A 22266-nucleotide genomic window follows, 5' to 3' on the forward strand; every position below is an offset into this window, starting at 1 on the left:
GAGCACAAGATTCTCATAGACAATTGTTCTGCTGTTTTATTTGAAGATTTTTTTTTCTTAAAATAAAAATTGTTATTCAAAGCATGTGCCATCTAATATTAGAAAAAAAATCAATGAATGAAGGTTAAATTCACAAAAGCTCGCTAATTTGATCTCGTTTCATTTAATTTTGCAGTTGTTAGATTTAAGCATTCTAGGAGGACTTCAGCAGCAGCCGTCCCTGGCCGCCCCAGGTCTGTTTGTTCAACTGCGTTTTTATTCTCTGGGAAGCATGGAATTAAAAACAAAGCCACCCCAACCTGTAAAAATGTTTACTTTTCATGCTTGATTGTGTGAGATTGAAATGCTGCCTGCTCTAAGGGAAGATGTTAACAGGGTATCACTTCACTTCCCGGGTCTGCTGCTTGAATTATTATGGTGTTGCGAATTCAGCAGCTCATTAAACATTAATTAAAGACTGCAATTGTGTAACTCAAATTGCACATTTAAACATGCAAGGAGGCCTTAGGTTCTGCACAGATGGGTCTCCATATTTAGAAAGAACTATAATTTTAGGTTTTAGGTTGTGCAGCATTTATCTGTCTTTTATTTTATGTACCCCTTTTTGGCATTACAGGTTTTCTGGATACAATAATCTATCCTGGCTTCAAGCCCAAAGCAAGCAGTAGCACTGCTCTATCACAGGACCAGCAGGCACACCTTCACTAACTCACAGCCAACTGAACCTAATAGGCACCTCTTAAAGGTGGTGACAGAGATGGCAGACTAGAGCACAGGGTGAACATGCAAACTCCACCTAGGCGGTTTAATGAAAGTGTTTAAGAAATCCCTGGTTCTGTAGGGGTGGCACAGTGGTTAGTACTGCTGGCTTACAACTTCAGGAGGCTGAATTCATCTCAGCCAAGGCAGTGTTTGCAAGGAGTTGGCACATCCGATTTTTCTCATTTCAAAAACCTTCAAGTTAGGTTGACTGGTGCCTCTAAATTTGTTTGATGTAAATGAGTGTCTCCCAGTGGACCAGCATCTCCTTAACTTCAATATAGTGTGTGTTGTGGACTTTTAGGATGCTCCAGACCCAAACCCAAAACACCCAGGATGCCAAAATGCCAAAAAAAACTACACTTATAGAATCAGTTTGCAAACTGTGGGTTATGAACCATATTTTTCTGAAGATTCAAAATAGTACATTATGGGAAAGGGTCACGCTCAGGTTATGGAGTGTCTTGTGATGGAGTTTAGGCATTGCCATTGATTTGCTACTATCAGTGGTGATTCTCTCAGGGGCACCCCACCCCAACCCCAGATGACATTTGGTCGCAATTCTGTGTCCCGAAGACACAAAAATGTCAAAATCGAGTGGTGTAAAGTTTTAAAGGAATAAAAGGGAGGGGTGAACAAAGGAACATAAACACAATGCAGTTAAAGAAAAACAATAACTCTGTTTTATTGGTGTGGGACTTGGGCTAACTGTGGCTGCCCACTTACCCAGTCACACTTTGCACCATGCAGTTTCAGTGTAACTTATCTCCCTGTCTCTTCCAGTTCCAGCCTGTCTATATTCCTTCAGCTGAGCCTTTGCCAAAGACTCACCTGCCAAATAGAAGGTCAACTAAATATAGCAACTTGGTGGGCTTCAATAATGGCCACATCTGAAGCAACACCAGGAGCCCTGTCCTGGATGATATATGCTATAGAGAACTCCTAGGTTCATATGTGTGGAGTTCCTTCTGGTGGCCCCAGATGTTCTTGTAGTTCAAAGCCCCAGCTGAGAATTATAGGGACATGCAATCTCTAGGTAGCCTGTCCACTCGACTGGTCAGCCTGGTTAGAAACATAATACCTCAGACCTCACCCCCAGTACTGCTCTTTCATAGATTGGTGGACTTCTAATTAGGTCTCTTCGGCTCTCATCCACTGTTTTTCTAAACCCTGAGAATAATTAACTCCAAGAACATTTAGAAGATTAGAATTTCAATGAGATTAGGCCTTGCAGTCTAACAAAGCTCACTAGTCCTATCCTGGTTCAACCATCTACTCTGGCAGCATTGTAATTTTGGTTCTAGTGTGACTGTGACTCTTTTCTCTTGGTCTTCTCGTTTCAAGACCTTGAAAGGTCTTGTATCTAACTGCTAGCCCATGCTGGCGATCATATTGGTTGATTTGTTCTTACAACTTACAAATTACAATCATTAGTGTTTGTAAATTGCCTTAGATCATTTGTTAACAACACTAGTTATTGTTTTCATCTTGACTCCATTTGCGCTTAATTCTGGACACTATAACCCTGAAATGAACTACATGGATTTTCTCTGGCTCCTATGATCTTGAACTGACTTGACATGGATTTTTAAAATGGAATGATGTTTCTTCTAAATTGCAATGTAAAGATTATAGCCTTTACTTTAGAATTTCCTAACATGTTACATTTTGAAATATTCCCATTCATTTATAGGTTTAGGTTTAAGTAGACTTTATTATCCCATAGGGATTTATAGACATTGTAGTTCATGTCATTTACTATACAATACAATCTGAATAATTCTAGGGTTTATAGAGGTATAGGGGATGTGTTTGTTATTTCAAGTTGCAATATTTCAAGTACCGTTATTACCACATTCCTAAAGGGTAGTCCATTCCAGTCATACTGTAATGTGTCCTTTCAGCAGAACACCACATCTTATTTGGTATCTTTATTTTGTCTTTCTGCACTCATGCAGTGATCATCAGACACGGTACATGTGCTCTTACTCATTCAGTCTGTTTCGGCGAAGCATTTCTGTAGACAGCAGCCAGCGTATAATGAACAAATGCACTTGTAAAAAACTTAAGAGATGCAGTTTCATTCGTTTGCACCAATGTCCGCATTTTGAAAGCTTTCTGCCCTTTCACAGCTATTAAAACGGCAGCTTCTAATCAACCAGGCTGAATGCAGCCCTGTGGGATAACAAAAGCAGTCATAAAAGAAGCCAATCTTTGCTAATGTCTTGGAAAATACAAGGAGAAAAAAACAATAAGGCACATTTATGAATCCACAGACCTTGTGCAGATTTATAAATGCACACCGCTTAATTGAAAGGAAATTCAATGAAAATCTGCAAATAAAGAGTGTTCAGCCAGAAATTGCAACCCTTTGAAGAAGTTGTAAATTTTGAAATGTTACTACCAGAATTTTTAAGGAAATGCCACAAGACTATTTTTGTGTTTTCATTATGCAACATGCCACCTATCCATTAATCTTGGAAATGGCCTAATTCAGTTCAGAGGACACTCCAGGCAGCATCGTTCTCAAGGCTGCTACCAACCTTTAACAGGCTTAAAATGAAATATATTCAATATTTTTTAAAAAAATTGATGAAAACTTAATAGAAACATTTCTTGCAATACTTACTGGCCAACCCCATTGTCAAATTCAATACTGTGTAGAAGTACTTTTGGCACCCATTAGCTTTGAGTTCTCTTTGATACTGCTGTGTTTTAGGATTCTCAGGACTTTCTTTACAGATTACATTGTTCAAATAAATACTGAGCAATGGTGAACAGCAACATTCAAGTGGTTTTATAAATATCCGTTCATCCCTATATTGGACTGGCGTCCTACTCCTCCATTGTGTCCGTGTGCTGTAATACTCTCCAGCAACCATCAATCCTGAGTTGCGTTACGCAGGTTCAGAACATGGATGATTCGATATTCCTTTGGACTTTCAAGAATGGACTGCATGATTGAGGTCATTGTGCTGATGGAATGTTGATTCTTTACCTCAGTGTGATGCCTTATGTGGCTAAAAGTTCTCCCTGAGTTGATTTTCTTCCACTCTTTGTGCCCATAAATTGTGCCAGTTCCTTGATTCATCAGAGATTGTGCTAGACATCATTATTAAAGAGTACATTTGATATTTTTCAAGGAAAAATTATTTCTTCACAATTAAAAGTATATATGCATTTGCCATGTGAAATTGTGTTCTAAAGTAAATGTAACCTAGCCTGTCCTGGCATTTTATATAAGAAGCTATGGGGCATGAGGGACTACCAGAAAATAAAAGCCTAAAGACTTATCGATTTTGCTTAGTTTGAAGTGGTTTCAGTATAACAAAGCATGTCATCCATGTTTCCAATGCATATTTTTGACAACAAAAGGGATTTGCAGATAAGTATTTTATTGCGAATTCCTGGTACTATTTTTCTTGAGGTAAGGATGTGTTTTTTTATTTGCTTGTGTGATGGCAGTGGTGTTCATGGGAGGAGTTCTCACATAAACACGGAAGTAACTCAACATGATACCAAGCACAGGGCAGGAACAGTTTAGTGTGATTTTATCTTTCGAGAGGAAACCACACAGTTTGGGGGTGAAAGATTGTTGTGGAGGAATACAAGCACTGAGGTAGCACACATAAGTGGTATTGTTTTAAAATGTTTGAATCTCATAATTTTGATTTTTTTTTGTTTGAAAATTACAAGAACAAGCTGTTTTACAATGTTTTTGTTTATGTGAGGTCCTCATGTTCTTCCCATTTGTTCCTCCAGGCTCCCTGACTTCCATCCACATCCCCAAAGACATTTTGTTTAGCTGGTTAACTGATTTATTTATTTTCCATTATTTATCTGAGATCAGGTCATGGGGGTAACAGTCTTAGCCTGGAAATGCCAACAAATCCCTCAGTATGAGTTTTCAAGTGTAGCGGAGAAAGGGATGTTTTGATCTCATTACTATCTGGAAGATATAATCATCAAAGCAAGTCCTGGGTCTTCCTCAGGGTCTCCTCCTAGCTGGTTGTGCCCATTAAACCTCCGCAGGGAGGCATCCAATAGGCATTTGTATTAGATGATTGAACCACCTTAGTTGGCTCCTCTCAATGCAGAGGGTCAGTGGCTCTAATCCAAGCCTCTCTGGATGTCTATCGTTCTTATTTTGTCTTTATGGTAGAGCCCAGCCACCCTTCAGGGAAAGCTCATTTTGACCGCTTGTACCCACAATCTCATTCTTTCAGTCATTACCCCAAAGATCATGACCACAGATAAGGGTGGGGATGTAGATTGACTGTTAAATCAAACCAGTAAAGATCAATATAGCGAACACTTAACTGTGCTCACTACCCCTGTCAATGTCAACAGCCCCAAGGTACTTATACTCTTCCACTTGTAACTCACCATCCTTTCAGATAGGGCAGTTCACCTTTTTCGTACTATGGACCATGGCTTCAGATTTAGAGGTGCTGATCCTCCTTACTTTCTGATTCATACTCGGTCACAAACCTTCCCAATGCGTTCTGGAGTTCACAGCTCAAAGAAGCCAACAAAGCCAAGCCAACAAAGCCAAGTCATCTGCAAAAAGCAGCGACAGAATTCTAGGGCCACCGAACAGGACATTGATTAACTGATGACTTTAAATTTATGCTGTGTCAGTTTAAAAGTGAGTGTGTATCTGACAGGACCATGAAAATGACTGAATGCACTGTCCACGACTGTTTCATGCCTTGCTGTACCTCAAACTGTGAAAACAATCTATGGAGATTTTAAAAGTGCTCATATTAGTTTCAAGATGGGATCAGTGCTTAATAACTTTCTTGTCTTGAAAAATTTGCATAATCAGAAAAGTTTTTAAGCTTTTGTTTGCAGTGGTGTCCCATGCCTCCATTATAAAATGTTAGGACTAGTTATAGAAAACATTTAACTTTAGAACACTATTTCATGTGGCAAATGCATATATATCATGTTTGTGAAGAAATAACTTGAAAAATACTGAACTAATCCTTTAAGACCACGCAATTCTTATATTTCATGCTACATGCCTTTTTGCCATAAAAGGTTTCTTCATCTCCACACTCACCAAAAACTCCTTCAATGAAGCACTACAAAAATGTGTTCTAATAACTCATCCCTAAAACCGTTCAACAGTTCCACCTTATGTCATGATCCTAGTCGCAGAGTGTCTTCTGTAGGAAGGGTGTCTATGCATTCTTCTCAACACTCCACATAAGTTATTATGACTATTCCTAGATCTCCTCACAACCATACAGATATCTTCTAGGCCTTCATGTTGCTGAACTTAACGTTGGCAGTCATTACTTGAGATTTTTATAACACAACAATTTTCTATCCTTTGGGCACAAGGCTGGAAACAGTCCTGGACATGGCACAGTCCTTTACAGACTCACCCTCATATTGGGTTAACTTAGAGTCTTCAGTTAACCTTGAGGTATGGGAGAACATCTCACACAGGTAAGGCAGGGGGGGATTTTAAACCTGCGACACTAGCATTTCCACTTACCACTAAACCACCTGGAGATGTTTACTTTTCTGAGTTTCCTGAAATCACATAAAAATTTTACAAAGATTTAGAGAAACCTCCCTAGGAAAGAGCGATGCAAGCGAATGCATTTCAAAGTATCCTAACAAAAGGGAGGTAGTTGCAAAATCAAGACAGGCATCCATTCATTCATTCTCTAGTCTGTTTAGTCCATATATATTGTGTTATTTGTTTAAGTGATATTAAGTTCTTATTGTAATTCAAGTGCAGTGTTATTCTAGTAATAAATCATTTTAGATGGAAGCCTTTACAGAGCACAATATTACAAGATGCTTCACAAAGCCAGCAAGAGTAGAATTGAAAGTAAGATGATTGAACACAAGCTCTTTGAACGTTTTTTGTAGTCAGTGAAATGTATTATATTGATTTCTGATAAATGCATCTACCAAATACAAATAATGTTAAAACATGCAACCATTCATTTTTAAACCTGCTTAATACAGTTATAAGATGACTAGAGGCCAAAGCCTACCTCAGTATCATGCACATGACAGATGTCAGTAAGGGATGGGGTGCCAGTCCATTTCAAAATTATTATTATTATTATTATCTCAACTGCCTCCAGCATTCTTCTGGGTCCTAGTTCCACACCCAGTTGTTGTCTAAGTGGGGTCCTCATGTTCTTCTCATTCTTACCTCCATTAACTCTGATTTCCATCCACATCTCCAGAGACATTTTGCTTATCTCATTGACTGTTGACTCCAGATTTGGGCAGTGTGAATTTGATTGTGAGTGTGTACCTGAAAGGACCATGCGATGGCTGAATTCCTTCTCCAGGGATGTTTCGTGCCTTGGTGTATTGCAAACTGTGAAACATTTAAGGGAGATTTTAAAAGCACTCCTATTAAAAGTGACTAGTTATACCACCCCGGGGATGGGGACAAGTGAAACCTCCTTTTAAGATACTTTCTAATTCAGGTGCCTACCTTTAACTCAGAAAGTTAATTTTAAGCCCAAGTGTTTGCTTAAGGAACAACCTAAAATAATCATTGAAAGCCTTTATGTTGAAAGTGTTTTGATCATTTATCCATACTTTCTCCTTATAAATTGATCTTCTCAAGGCTTCTTCCATTTTTTTAGAGGGAGTTTTTTCTTGTCTTTTTTAGAGAGTCACGTTTTGGGGGCTGTAAAGAAGCAGGGCCTGTTAAAGCCCATGGGGACTATATGAGAAATAAGTTGTAGTTGTTGCTGTTGTTTCCTGCACTGGACTTTCATCTTGTCAGCTTTATATCTTGACCTTGAATTAGATTAACTGACTTTGACAATGTGTATATACAGTGGTGTGAAAAACTATTTGCCCCCTTGCTGATTTCTTATTCTTTTGCATGTTTGTCACACAAAATGTTTCTGATCATCAAACACATTTAACCATTAGTCAAATATAACACAAGTAAACACAAAATGCAGTTTTTAAATGATGGTTTTTATTATTTAGGGAGAAAAAAATTTCAAACCTACATGGCCCTGTGTGAAAAGTAATTGCCCCCTGAACCTAATAACTGGTTGGGCCACCCTTAGCAGCAATAACTGCAATCAAGCGCTTTGATAACTTGCAATGAGTCTTTTACAGCGCTCTGGAGGAATTTTGGCCCACTCATCTTTGCAGAATTGTTGTAATTCAGCTTTATTTGAGGGTTTTCTAGCATGAACCGCCTTTTTAAGGTCATGCCATAGCATCTCAATTGGATTCAGGTCAGGACTTTGACTAGGCTACTCCAAAGTCTTCATCTTGTTTTTCTTCAGCCATTCAGAGGTGGATTTGCTGGTGTGTTTTGGGTCATTGTCCTGTTGCAGCACCCAAGATCGCTTCAGCTTGAGTTGACGAACAGATGGCCGGACATTCTACTTCAGGATTTTTTGGTAGACAGTAGAATTCATGGTTCCATCTATCAAAGCAAGCCTTCCAGGTCCTGAAGCAGCAAAACAACCCCAGACCATCACACTACCACCACCATATTTTACTGTTGGTATGATGTTCTTTTTCTCAAATGCTGTGTTCCTTTTACGCCAGATGTAACGGGACATTTGCCTTCCAAAAAGTTCAACTTTTGTCTCATCAGTGCACAAGGTATTTTCCCAAAAGTCTTGGCAATCATTGAGATGTTTCTTAGCAAAATTGAGACGAGCCCTAATGTTCTTTTTGTTTAACAGTGGTTTGCGTCTTGGAAATCTGCCATGCAGGCCGTTTTTGCCCAGTCTCTTTCTCATGGTGGAGTCGTGAACACTGACCTTAATTGAGGCAAATGAGGCCTGCAGTTCTTTAGACGTTGTCCTGGGGTCTTTTGTGACCTCTCGGATGAGTCGTCTCTGCGCTCTTGGGGTAATTTTGGTCGGCCGGCCACTCCTGCGAAGGTTCACCACTGTTCCATGTTTTTGACATTTGTGGATAATGGCTCTCACTGTGGTTCGCTGGAGTCCCAAAGCTTTAGAAATGACTTTATAACCTTTACCAGACTGATAGATCTCAATTACTTCTGTTCTCATTTGTTCCTGAATTTCTTTGGATCTTGGCATGATGTCTAGCTTTTGAGGTGCTTTTGGTCTACTTCTCTGTGTCAGGCAGCTCCTATTTAAGTGATTTCTTGATTGAAACAGGTGTGGCAGTAATCAGGCCTGGGGGTGGCTACGGAAATTGAACTCAGGTGTGATACACCACAGTTAGGTTATTTTTGAACAAGGGGGCAATTACTTTTTCACACAGGGCCATGTAGGTTTGGATTTTTTTTCTCCCTAAATAATAAAAACCATCATTTAAAACCTGCATTTTGTGTTTACTTGTGTTATATTTGACTAATGGTTAAATGTGTTTGATGATCAGAAACATTTTGTGTGACAAACATGCAAAAGAATAAGAAATCGGGAAGGGGGCAAATAGTTTTTCACACCACTGTACATGCATAGATGCTATAGAAAGATGAATAAAATGATGCAACCCAAATTTGTCCAGGTGTTCTTATCATTTTCTCTGCACCCTCAATGATTTCTACACGTTTCAACAGTAACCGCCTTATCACCACCACCACCATTGCCACTGCATTAGTGTCAGATGGTGTGCTGCTTCTTCCTCACCTTGTCAATGGATCTGTAATGGTTGCCACTTTCCAGGTGTGATCCACCTGGATCTCATCAGCTAAGTGCGCCAATTAAATAAAGCTTCTGACATTTGTGCAAGAGGCTGAACAAATCTCAACCTGTTTAGATAGAATATCCTCATGGGCAGAAAAGCAGCAAATGAAATTCAACATTTCTAAATGCAAATATACTGCAATCAGTGTGGGAGTGTTGGAATTAAGTACACAGTGAAGGATTTGAAGGAACAGCAGGCTGAAAACTAAGAAGGCTCAATCTTTTTTTTTTACACTAGAATACCAGGTTTGTGGCCGAGAAAGTTGTTGAAACACCTACTAAAAATATTTTTTAAAGTGAGCTAAATTTATATAGTGCCTTTAAACAAATCTGTATTCAATTGAAGAAGACCGTCATGCATTTAGAGTTAATTAAATAAAGATTCAAATCATTGTTTAAGCTTTTCAAAAATGTAACACTATCTACACATTCAGAGTCATAGTGGCAAGAGTCTATACCAGCAGCAAGGCCAAAAACGTCCCGGGACAGGGCACCAGTCAACTGCAGAGTCCACTGTGACACAATGAGAGATAGTCACCAGTTATTCCAAAAATCAAGATCTTTCAGAATATAGGAGTTATACCAGAGTACCATGAGGAAAAACAGACATAGTGGTTACTTTGCACAACTTGACTTTCAGTATACCAGCATGGCATATGTAGACCTATAGTATTGAGCATAACTATATACAGTTGGTCTGTATCATTCAACCAGTTCAAAACATCTAGATCTCCCAGTCCCCTTGTGTCATATGGTGTGATGTTGCTTGTGAATGCTGAATATTGTAGCAGCCATGCACTAGTCTGTTACAGTTCGTTGATGGCACCACTGTCACAGAGAACAACAGCCTAAGCTTATTTAGGTCAAAAGGTTAGATCAGCAGTTTTCAATCAGAGAAGGGATAGAACTGTGGTGGGTTCTAATAAAAAAACTGATCTTGATTATGTAATGTATGAGACAGATTTTACTGCAAATTACTCTGTGAGTTGTAATGTGCTGTTTTGGGCTACAGTGCAAAGTTGTGTATCTGTTAGTTGTCTTGGTATTTCATTTTTTGTGAGTGATACAATAAAGGTGGACCTGCTTTTGACTCCTCTGTTATCAGCTTCATTATTGAACGTAGATAATGTTATACTATCTTTCTCATTATAAATCTGATAATACGTAGAACATAACAGATGATATTCTTGATTGTGCTATTACCTAGAGTCTTGACATAGTACAGACGGAAACAAGAAGTTAATTTATCATTCTGAGGGTTCTCTAAGAAAGAATGAGCACAAAGGGAGATGTGCTTTGTCTGGACACTTTAGGTTTCCATATTGTAACCAAACAGAGGATGTGGTCAGGATTAGAGATGATCCCATGTTACCAAAAAATGCCCTAGTTTTTACACTGTATCTTCCTCAAATTAGGATTTGAACCACTCACATCACTCACTCTTGACAAAATGAACAAAGTACTACTAAACACTATCTTCTTTTTTTCCTTAGGAGATTCCTTTCTATCATATTTGGAGCGGCAGTCACCGTGCACTACATTGCATCTTCAACTTGGAGAGGCTCAGTCCAGCCACCATGGAACTCGCCTGTAAGATATGTGTACGGCAGGTGGAGGGTGAAGGTCAAATCCTGCAGGTTAATGCGCTCATTCAGGAGGTAGGTGGAGCCTGTTGTTTTATGGACCGCGGATTAGATTAGATTAGGGGAAATTTAGATGCATACAGTAGCAGAAACATAAAAAGCAATTTATACAATTCTGTGTATTATCACAGAACAGATAATACAATTAATTAATCAGTCGATAAATAAATAAAGTGTATTATGTATTAAGGATTTGCAAAATGAACAGTATAAGCATTCACTTTGGGATATCGGGAGGAAGCACTAAATTGCCTGATAGCAGCAGGAAGAAAAGATCCCTAGAGGTGCTCTTTAGCACACCATTGTAGAATGAGCTTGTGGCTAAGAGTGCTCCAAGACAACACCTCTTGGAGGAGATTTTTCATGATGGTGTCCAATTTTAGTACCATCCTTTTTTCCACAACTTCTTCCATTGTGTCCAGAATTAGTGTTGTGATGGAGCACATTTTCCTAATAATTTTGTTCAGGCATTGTGTGTCTGTGATAGCCATTACATGTTCGTGATGGTCTTGATGGTGTCGCTTCTAAGAAGACAGACTTTGTGAACAGTTGCCATCAAAAACCTGACATCTTCAGTTATATAAAATCACTGAAATCATAAAATCTTCACTTTAGAGTCCCAGACACAACTCGACACACACGTCACATTCAAAATGAAGCATTTGTCACAAATACCTTATACATGTCTCTTCTCATTCCCCAATACAGAGTTCTTTTCTTTTGCTTCTTCTCCACTTCTCCCATGTGAGCTTTGCCCGACTACACTCCCGACTCTTATTCACCTGGGGAAGGCAATTCCTTTTCAACCCAGACAGAGACTGCTTCTGGCACAATATCACCCCGTTCAGGAGTCACTTCCAGGTCATGCAGATTCTCCACAGGACAGAGGAGTGTCTTTTTGGCTGCTTCCCCTGGCACAACCTAACAGGGCTAACCATTAGGCCTACAGTTCCCGTGCTGCCCTGTGGGGGGGCTCCTCCCCAGCATACTGGGGGAATTTACATTTCTGGGTGGACATTTACCACCGTCCTTACATTATGGGCGGAGTGATGGCTGTAAAGCTAAGGATTTGCACTGGCAATCGGAAGGTTGCTAGTTTAAATCCCATAAACATCAGAAGTGACTCTACTTCATTGGGCCCTTGAGCAAGTCCCTTAACCTGCAATTGCTCCGTCCTGGGTATGATGTTAATCTGCATCCAGCCCTGCATGTAGGCCATCCAACCTGCAGGGAAAAACCTGGGGGTTGCTGGCAGAATTGGCACTCCAGCCACCATAAAAAAACCTCACACTGTTCCATTCCATCTGAACTAGTGTGGTGCTGAGGTGCATGCCTGCATTTGGGTCTTAATCTGGGATCCTGAGTTGGTTTGTCATATGGTGGGTGCAGTAATGCGCTGCATCAGTGCGTACTCCTAACCTCTCTTACATTATGCAGGCCTACCACCTGGTAAAGGTATCAGCAACCAACCAGGCCAGGATGCCCATCCATTCTTATCCTTGCATTCTAAAGGCTTCCTGGCCAGGTAAGGAACCATTCATCCTGGCCAGGATTCAAGCCAACCCATGTAATCTGTGACAGTACTTTTGGGCAACACTGTGAATACCCAAGAGTAGTATGACTACCTAAACATGCCTGCATTCCTGAATCTGTATGTAGGGGAATGCAAGGGGCGATTATAAACAATCCTCTAGAGCAGGGGTGCCCAACTCCAGTCCAGGAGGGCCGCAGTGGCTGCAGGTTTTCATTCTAACCCTTTTCTTTCTTTCAGTGGCCTGTTTTTGCTGTTAATTAACTTCTTTTGAATTAATTTTAATTGACTTGGTTTTTAAGAAATGTTTCCCTGAATTTCTTCATTGTTCCTCTGAATTGCTTCATTTCTTTCCTTAAATGGCACCCAAACAGATGTGAAATGTGAATTGAGTGAGCCGACAGAAGACCAACTAAGTCAGGGCCTCAAGCTCCAACCAATTTCACTCCAACCAGTTGCTTAATGAGGAGCTGAGTCTTGTCGTTAATTAAACCTGTTCTTTAATTCCATGGCTTGTTGCTGCTCTTATTGTGCAATAGCAGACATTTCCAAAATTGTGGATTTTCTCTTTTCTAAGAGCAGATCAGCATTCCTGAGACCTTCACCTTTATTTATTTTCAGATATTTTGTGATGGACACACTTTGCTGGTCCTGTTTTGGCTCATTTTGTATCTCATTATTGTTTAGCTGCTAATTAAGGAAAAAGAAACAATTGAGGGGTCGGAGTCTTCAAGAGTAAGTCAAATAAAATGAATTCAAAAGAAGCTAATTAGCCGCAAAAACAGGTCACTAATTAAGAAAAGGGTTAGAATGAAAACCTGCAGCCACTGCAGCCCTCCTGGACTGGAGTTGGGCACCCCTGCTCTAGATCAGGGGTGTCAAACTCAGATACTACAGGTCCGCAGTGGCTGCAGGTTTTTGTTCCAGCCACTTTCTCAAATAGTAACCAGTCACTGCTGGTAACTGAACTGACTGCTTTCTAATTGTAATTGACTTGCTTGTTAAGACTCACACCTCTTAATTGTTTCTTTTTTTTTGACTAATAGCTAAATAAAAATAACATGCAACACAAGCAACATATGACCAGCTAAGACAAGGACCTCAAAATCTAACCAGTTTCTTAATTGGAAGTCAGACTATGTTGTTAGTGAAACCAGTTATTCAATTCCATGGTTTGGTGGTACTCGTATTCTTTTTTTTTTTTTTTATTATTTTTTATTAATTTTATTACAATATTCTACCACAACAGACATTTTCATTTCAAAACCGATGATTTTCCTTTTTTCTGAGGGCACCATCAAAATGTTTTGTGGAATAAAACTGATAGATATTTCAGAATAGACTAGGTTGTTGTGTTGGCTCGCTTTGCATATCATTATTTTTTGAGTGCTGATTAGGGAAAAAAAGCAATTATGGGTTCTGGGTCTTAAAAAGCAAGCCATTAAAATTAACGTAAATGAAGTTTGTTTTGTTATCAATAGTAATTGGCCTGGAATGAAAACCTGCAGCCACTATTACCCTCCGGGATCGGAGTCTGACACCCCTGCTCCAGATTATTTTAGTTTAGGAGCTTCAGCATTTTTATCCTCATCATTGTTCATAAATTTAACAATTCTGTATTAAAATGAAAATGAATATGAAAATTGACAACTAAAATGTGGGGTTGTGAGTGCACCAACCAAAGCGTACTTGATTTGTAGTATTTATGAACATGAAAATGGTGGCACAGACTTTAGGACCAGTGCCACGGGGTTCCAGAATATTCAGTTCACATCCCAGGGACACACTATGCAGAATTTATATGATTTGCATGAGGAAACCTGGGAAACCCCATAAGGAGAGTGGGAACTTCAAACAGACAGTGCTAGGATTTGAATTCCAGACTGCAGAGGAGTGAAGCTAATCATTGTGTGCATTATAAGGAAAAGGTATATCAATATCAATTTTTAAAATATTTTGGAATTTATTTGAGCATATAAATAAATCCTAAAAATAAATAACTGGAGAACAAATTGAAAGCCTATGTATGGAAGTGTGTTTTCACATGGATATGACTTTATATATTTTTTTTTTCATTTAAGAAACATTTTTAATTACTTGCACGCCCTTGCCCGGGGTTTGTTTCCTGCCTTGTGCCCTGTGTTGGCTGGGATTACCTCTAGCAGACCCCCGTGACCCTGTAGTTAGGAAATAGCGGGTTGGATAATGGATGGGTGACTTTATACATTTTTTTTTATTTAAATAACATTTTTATTTACTTGCACGCCCTGCAGTGGGCTGGCGCCCTGCCCGGGGTGTGTTTCCTGCCTTGTGCCCTGTGTTGGCTGGGATTGGCTCCAGCAGACCCCCGTGACCCTGTAGTTAGGATATAGCGGGTTGGATAATGGATGGATGGAATTACTTGCACGATATCAGTATTGAATGAAATCTAGCTTATATGAAGTAGATTTCAATACTAAACGTTAAGAAGAGAGGCCTAAAGGGTTAAGAACATGATAATTCAAAATAAGGCTAACAGTCTAATAGGTCATGTCTGAAAAATGTTAGTACAAGAAAGGCACTATAACAAAGGCATTATTAGAATGTTTTTAAAGCATCTTAGAAATATACAGGTACTTAATTTGAATTCAGTGTTATATCCAGAGGTTTTTAGCATTCACCTTCCAGTTCAGTTACATGTGCCACTTTTCTCTTATCGGTTCTCTCCAGGCTGCTGCAGAGGTGCTCAGTGCCAGACCTGTAGATCAAATCAATGGGACAGTGACATATAATCTAATGTTTTTCTTCTTCTTTTTTTTATTTTTTTCAGAATGTTATACCATTTGACCCCTTCCCAGCACTACGGGGTCCCAATTCCTCCACTCAGGTGGGCCCATATGCCTTCCGTTTGCCATCATCAATCCGTCAGAAGATCTGTACCAGTTTAGACGCTCCCAGCACCCGCAGCAATGACTGGAGAATTCTGGCCCACAAGCTTGGCTTTGACAGGTGAGTTCGGGCTCCTTGTTTGTTTTATTTTTGGGTACTGCTGACCCCTGGTGGAGAGGTTGAGTTGCAAAGCACCTTGAAAAAAGCAGAGCCCAGCTGTTCACAAAGGCACTTGCAACTGGGAATTGCTTAAATGTTGTGTTTGCTTCTGCGATCTTAAAAGAGCCGGAGGGCAAGAAATACTGAAATCCCTTTTCTTCTGGGGCTGCTGTGTCTTCAAAGGAAGCTGTCATCTTGTTTGTTTGCTCAGGTGAGACTGTGATAAGACAATTTTGAGTTTCCAATCAGCATTTGGTTGACGCCATGTGTCTGTGGTTGTCCAATAGAGAGGAAATCAGAGATAATTCCTCTTTCTCTCCCCTACATGGATGCTCTGGACACATTTATCTCGCTTTCACCCAAACAGACAGAGATAGTGTTTGACAAAGACACACATAGAAAATCAAACGGTGAAAGAATTGTTTAACAAAACTTTTGATTTGAGTGACGTTTTCTTGGTAACATGCATATATTTTTATATTTCCTCACCAACAAACATTTAATCAAGAAAGCCGTGAAATAATTGAATCTCCTTTACCTTCATAAAGACAATGCCATATTATGTTTTGTCTAGTGGCAAAGGCACTTTAAACCCTAGGTTTGCAGGTTCAATTGGCATCATGGACCCACTTCATTACTTAACTTTTGAAAATTATTAGTAAACAGATGTGTTGTGTATATGTACTTTTAAAATATCTTCATTATGCAAATGTACATCTTCATTATGAGAAAGCACTATATAAAGTAAATGCTGGTGGTCTGTATACTTGTATAAGGCTTTCCTGGGTAGTCTATTCCAAAAAAGACACCATCTGAACTGCCTGTTTTCCCATTATAAAATAATGATAAAAACAACTGCACTATTTTCATATACCTGTACATATGAATAATTAATCTGAATATTTGAAACTATCCTGATCAAATAGTTGTCAGCCCTTCCAAGTCATTATCTTAGGTCTGCAGCTAAATACATCATAGCTCAGCTTTTGATTGTTGTTTTTTTTCCTATATAATTCAACCCATGGGTTGAGAGCCACAAGATTACTGATTCAGTTCCTGCATGTGAATGGACCCTGAAAGTGTTTCATAACCTGTTGTTTGACCTTCCAAGTCATTGTTTTAGTCTGTAGATAAATCCATCTTAGCCATTTTAGCACTTGGTAATTACCACGTGGAGCTTCTTTAGGTCATCAGGAACCCTCTATATAAGATACAAAAAAAAACAGCTTAGGATATTTCACAGCAAAAAAGAACAGTACCTACTTTCCTGTTCCGAGAAGCTATATCTCAATAAGCCCAACCAAAATGGACTTAACATTCACAATTTAGATGTTCTTTGATTACACTATGAAAGCACAGATGCTGGCCATGGTCTTAACAAAGAAAAGCCACTGCTAGTCCTGTAAGTCTAGGCGGCACAGTCTGATTGCTTGAACAGTGCTATTGTGACACTGTGTTCAAATAATGTCAGAGAGGCTGGGTGTTTGGGGAGTGGATTTAAAACATGAGGAGATTTGCTGTTTGCCTGAGTACACTTGGCAGTCAGCTAAATAAATCATAACATGTCACAGAAAAGCATCCTCTCGTGTCCTTTCACATCTGGAATAAATGTCAACAGAGTTCAAATTGGTCAAAGTAACTGCTTTATTAACCTAAATCAGCAATGAAGTATGATTAGTGTTATTAGTATAAAACAAATTAATAAAGGAAAGTAAGTACTACTACTGCCTCTGCACACCGAGTCCTAATTGTCTTCTGAAGTGCTTGGCTTCCACAGCAGCTTTGGGCTTCCCACTGTCTATTTATGGCAACAGAGTATTGTACTGTATATTATAGTGTCTTGCTTCAGGAAATAATACCTTGGCTGCCAAAATATATTGTTTTTTTATCTAAAATAATAATAGCCCATAGCCCTAACCCACCGTAATGAAGTGAAAAGTGTCTGTGTGTCTGTCTGGTTGCTTTGTCTCTGTCATTCCAACAGATGACACATCACAAACATCTGTAGTAATGTAATGCATCATATTTGTCATTCCAACACATGGTGCATCACAAACATTAATACTGCTTTGATTAATCCCATAGCAAATGGCATATGACAAACACATATGCATTGCATTTACTATTCTAAAAGATGGCATGTCACAGCCATTAATACTGCCTTTATGAATCCCATACCAAATGACATATAACAAAAACATATGTATTGCATTTGCCACTCTAAAAACTGGTGCATTACAAACATTTGTAGTATTTATGTGTCTGTCTGGTTTCTATATCTGTCATTCCAACAGATGACACATCAAAACCATCTGTAGTAATGTAATGAATTATATTTGGCATTCCAACATATGGTGCATCACAAAATTAATACTGCTTTTATTAATCCCATACCAAATGTCATATGACATACACATATACATTGCATTTTTCATTCTAACAGATGGTATATCACAACCATTAATACTGCCTTTATGAATCCCATACCAAATGGCGTATAACAAAGACATATGCATTGAATGTGCCACTACAAAATATGGTACATTACAAACATCTGTAGTATTTTATTACTACAAAGTTTGTAATGCTTCTCCTGTTGGAATGACACATACAATGCACTTTATTACTACATGCATTACAAGATACATTTTTTAATAGATGGTGCACTGCAAACTTTAATGATAGGATCTACATTGATTAATTTGATTTCAACCCATTTTAGATGGGTGGCACAACTATTTGCTATTTAAAGCAATTATGGTCACAGACCACATTGACATATTGATTATTCCCCTATTGTCCTCTCTCTCTCTCTCTCTCTCTCTCTCTCTCTCTCTCTCTCTCTCTCTCTCTCTCTCTCTCTCTTCTCTCCCACTAAAGTGTTCCCAGAGAATTTCCTTATAAGGTAATCACCGCAGTGACAGGATCTACTACTTCACAGCAATCCTTCTCTGTCCACTTTAGTGTGTAGAGGTCCACTACAACTGCCAACATGGATTTCTGCCCCACTCAGTTTTGACTGAGATATTTTCTATATTGTTGCCCCAACGTTCTCTTGCCAACACAATTCTCCTCTGCATTGGTGGTATCTTAAAGCTGAGAAGGATCTGCCCATATCATTTTTAAGCATTTCTCAAAGGAGAGCTCACACCTTGTCATCACAGTAATGTTTCTGGTTTGATTTGTTGAATGCCAAATGTCCTGAACCTTATGTAATTCTGCCACGCTGTGAGTGTAAGATCCTTTATGACTCAGATGCATTATTTATACACTGATAGAAGTGGTTAATATGAACTTTAATCTTTTTTCAGATACCTGAACTACTTTGCCACCAAGTCTAGCCCGACAGGAGTGCTGCTGGATCTCTGGGAGGCTTGCCACCATGAAGATGCAGACCTCAATTCGCTGGCCACCGCCCTGGAGGAGATGGGAAAGAGTGAAGTTTTGGTGGTTATGACAAGTGAAGGAGACTGCTAACTAGGCAGACCTAGACCCACACTCCCCAAAAACCAGGCCCCCACTTAGAGGTGCAACCAGCACCCTGCAGTCAGGATGCACGCTGCGACATGGAAGTCACAATGCAAATAGTTGTGTCTAGCTGCCTTCTGGTGGTCTAGGAGACCACACCAGTGATGATGGTGTTGTGAAGAGCATGTGGTCAGGTATCACAGCAATCCGCATCTCATAATGAAATGTTGCAGTTGATGGATTCACCTCTGCTCCCTTGTTTGATCCGTTTTGCAGGCCTTGCCGGCTTCTCAAACTGGGAGACTAACACCGAACAGTTGCCTTAGATTCATCATTCAGTCCTCAACAGTAGATCATCGTGTCAATCCAGTAAGCCACTTCAATTGACTTTCAGAAAAAGCAAAGGCAAGAATGGGAGGATGGAAGGGGGGAGGTGATGGTTTGGAGTGGGAGGTTTTGGTGGTGGTGATGAAAATGCGAACTATTACATGAGAAGTTTGAGGGGTACAGTCCTTCATTCCCACCCTGGACCAACAAAAGGCCTTGCTTTTGACTTTTTTTAGTAATATTTGCCATGATTGAAAGCAGGAGGAGTGTTGGAGTGACACAGTTGGATTAGATGGGCTTTATGTGTCAGCTCTGATCTCCTTACTTCCTGGGTCGGGGTGGGGAGAATGTGATGTGAGGGGAACAAATAATTGAATAGCTCTTGGAAAGCAGTAGCATGCTACATATGGTCACTAAGCCTGGAAATCAAACGACCATTCACTAGCCAGGTCCAATCCCCCTGCCTCCTTGTGCTTTCCACCAACAACACGCTTGGCTGACTGCCTACTCTGGAAGGTGCTGCATTTCTGTTAAAAAAAAAAAAACAAACAAACAAAAAAAAACTCTGCTGCTTTTCAGTCAGAATCAGTTTCCTGTAGCGCTGCGGGAATTATGAACTCAGGGTACAGTGTTGCTTGGCTCCAGTATGGAGGAGGTCTTGACCTTGCCTTAGGAAACCTCTTTGTGTACAAGTGTGTGACATGCGGACGCACACCTAAAATGCTTTGCTAGTACAGCATATTCTTCTTCAGTCGGAAGAGCTGGACGGAAATGTGGGGGCACTTCATCGTTTGGCTGGGTAATCATCCTCTTGGGGTGTTGTCAGGGCATCAGACTGGAACCCAAGATGGGTGGCCAATACTGCAAGTACCTCTTGTGCGTATGTGTGTGTGTGTGTGTGTGTGTGTGTGAGGCTAATGTGAACAGGAAATTGTCCCCCTCTCTCATCCTCTCTCTATTTTCAAGATAAGCTTCAGACGGCTTCGCAGCCATTAAGAGTTTCCTAGGAAACGCAATTTTCAGTTGTTATCCAGATTTTTGGATTTGTTTTTGTTTCTGTTTTCTTGTTAATTTAGCTTAATCAGAAACAAAAGTGTTCATTATTTAACGATACTTGCCTATTATTAATAGTTGTGGATGACCCCCACCCCCACCCCAGGGGAAAAAAAGGCCTTCTGAACTTGTATTTTTCATTTGAAACTGAGAGGGAGGCAAGCCATTGTGTTGATTTCTGATACCCTTGTGTTTCATATTGTCCACAGGAACTCATTAATGTCCCAGACTGCCTGGTAAAAGTGAGCATTGTACACGGTATCTGTTCCGTTGGGCTGGGGGTAAAGAGCTAAGCTGAGCGAATAACCACATTTGTAACAATCCATGAAGCTGGTGGGTGGGATGCATGGCGGATGGTTAATGGTTATTCATTATTCTGTCTGATTCAATGTTTTACTCTTGTTAGTCTGCAACAGATAACAGCTTATTTTGCTCTGACCATACTGAATCAGCCCATTGTCAGTCACTGTATATCTTTGTACCTGGCCTGAAACCACCATTGACTTTTCTTCCGCTATGTTTTTTTTTTCTTTTTTTTTAGCGTCTACACGCTCTGCCCGGATTGAAACTGTTGATCAGATATTTCACTTTACTAGAGCTGGAGAAGTCATTTGATTATCTCACTGGTTCTCATTTAAAATAGCATGTATGATATCTCTGTCTGCCTGCTCTGAAACAGCCTATCAGATATTTCACTCTGCCTGTACCGAAGCAGCCAATTAATTATCTCACATTCCCTAGAATAAAACAGCAAATCTGACAACTCAGTCTGCCTGGCCTGAAACAGCCAATTAGATATTTTGCTCTGCCTAGATTGGAATGGCCAATCTGAAATGCTCTTGCACACCTAAAGCAGGTCCCAACTGCTCACTTTGAATGTATTCAAACAGTCAGTTAAATATGTCTAATCATAATGTAAGACATTAAAATGCATTAGCTTCTTGCTGGGCTGCGGATTAGTGCTTCTTCTTCACAGCTCCCTGCTTGAGCTTGGCTTGTGTGGAGTTTTCATGTTTTTCTCTACTATGTTTGGGTTTTCTCATGTCACCCAAAGACATGAAGAAAAGGTTGTTCTTTGACTCTAAATTCATCTTATTTTGCTGAATAGTATCAGAGACACTGTAAAACTGCAGTACAGTAGGCAAGATCATGAAGTGGTTGGTTGGATTAAGATCAGCTTCCTCAGTTTTTACCCAAATGTCTCTCAGGCTGCCTTGTTTTAGACCACCCTACAGCAGAGAACACCAAAGCCTTTTAACATTCCTCAGTATCGAGCATGCCAAACGTTACGGGTCTCACCATTTCAGGGGTCCTTCAGTCATTCGACATATCTTGAAATATCTGTCTTCAATGTGTGTGCTGTGAGATAATGAAATGTGTCCATTAAAACTCTCCAGAGAACATTTTGTATTAGGAAATTTTGGCTTAGCGAGTCTCAGACAAAATTGGAGCTGAGTTCACCCATCTGGAATATGAGTTTGTGCCACACGTAGATGTGATAACATGTTTACGTTCAGACTCGTCTCGGATGTATTAGGCACAGGACTTTATATTTCACGCATCAGATTTTCATGGACAAGCCTGACAAGTTGTAATGGGTCTGCCAAAATATGGATGCAGGCCCGTGGCACTTAATTGCAACTTTTTCAAATCCTATTGAAGAAGATCTGCCAGTGATGACCATTACATAGTGTCGGGTGTGATTGATTTGCAAGACTTGAATAAGGGATTTCCCATATTAAAACACCAAGTTCTTACCGCCACTTAAAAGCTATCTGTTGTCAAT

General features: G+C 39.7%; 1 protein-coding gene across 4 annotated transcripts in view; it reads left to right on the plus strand.

Moving 5' to 3' along the window:
* The window catches only part of unc5b (unc-5 netrin receptor B), a 309730-nt gene extending 289746 nt beyond the window's left edge, over positions 1-19984 (plus strand). For all 4 annotated transcript variants that reach the window (XM_039768689.1, XM_039768707.1, XM_039768715.1 and 1 more), the window contains 3 exons: positions 10925-11089; positions 15415-15593; positions 18944-19984. In XM_039768689.1, the coding sequence (XP_039624623.1) occupies positions 10925-11089; positions 15415-15593; positions 18944-19109 (510 nt within the window). In that variant the 3' untranslated portion in view covers positions 19110-19984. The remainder of the gene's footprint in view (positions 1-10924; positions 11090-15414; positions 15594-18943) is intronic.
* The last annotated feature ends 2282 nt before the right edge of the window (positions 19985-22266 follow it).

This window comes from Polypterus senegalus, chromosome 1 (genome assembly GCF_016835505.1).
Source record: "Polypterus senegalus isolate Bchr_013 chromosome 1, ASM1683550v1, whole genome shotgun sequence".
Classification (NCBI taxonomy): domain Eukaryota; kingdom Metazoa; phylum Chordata; class Cladistia; order Polypteriformes; family Polypteridae; genus Polypterus; species Polypterus senegalus.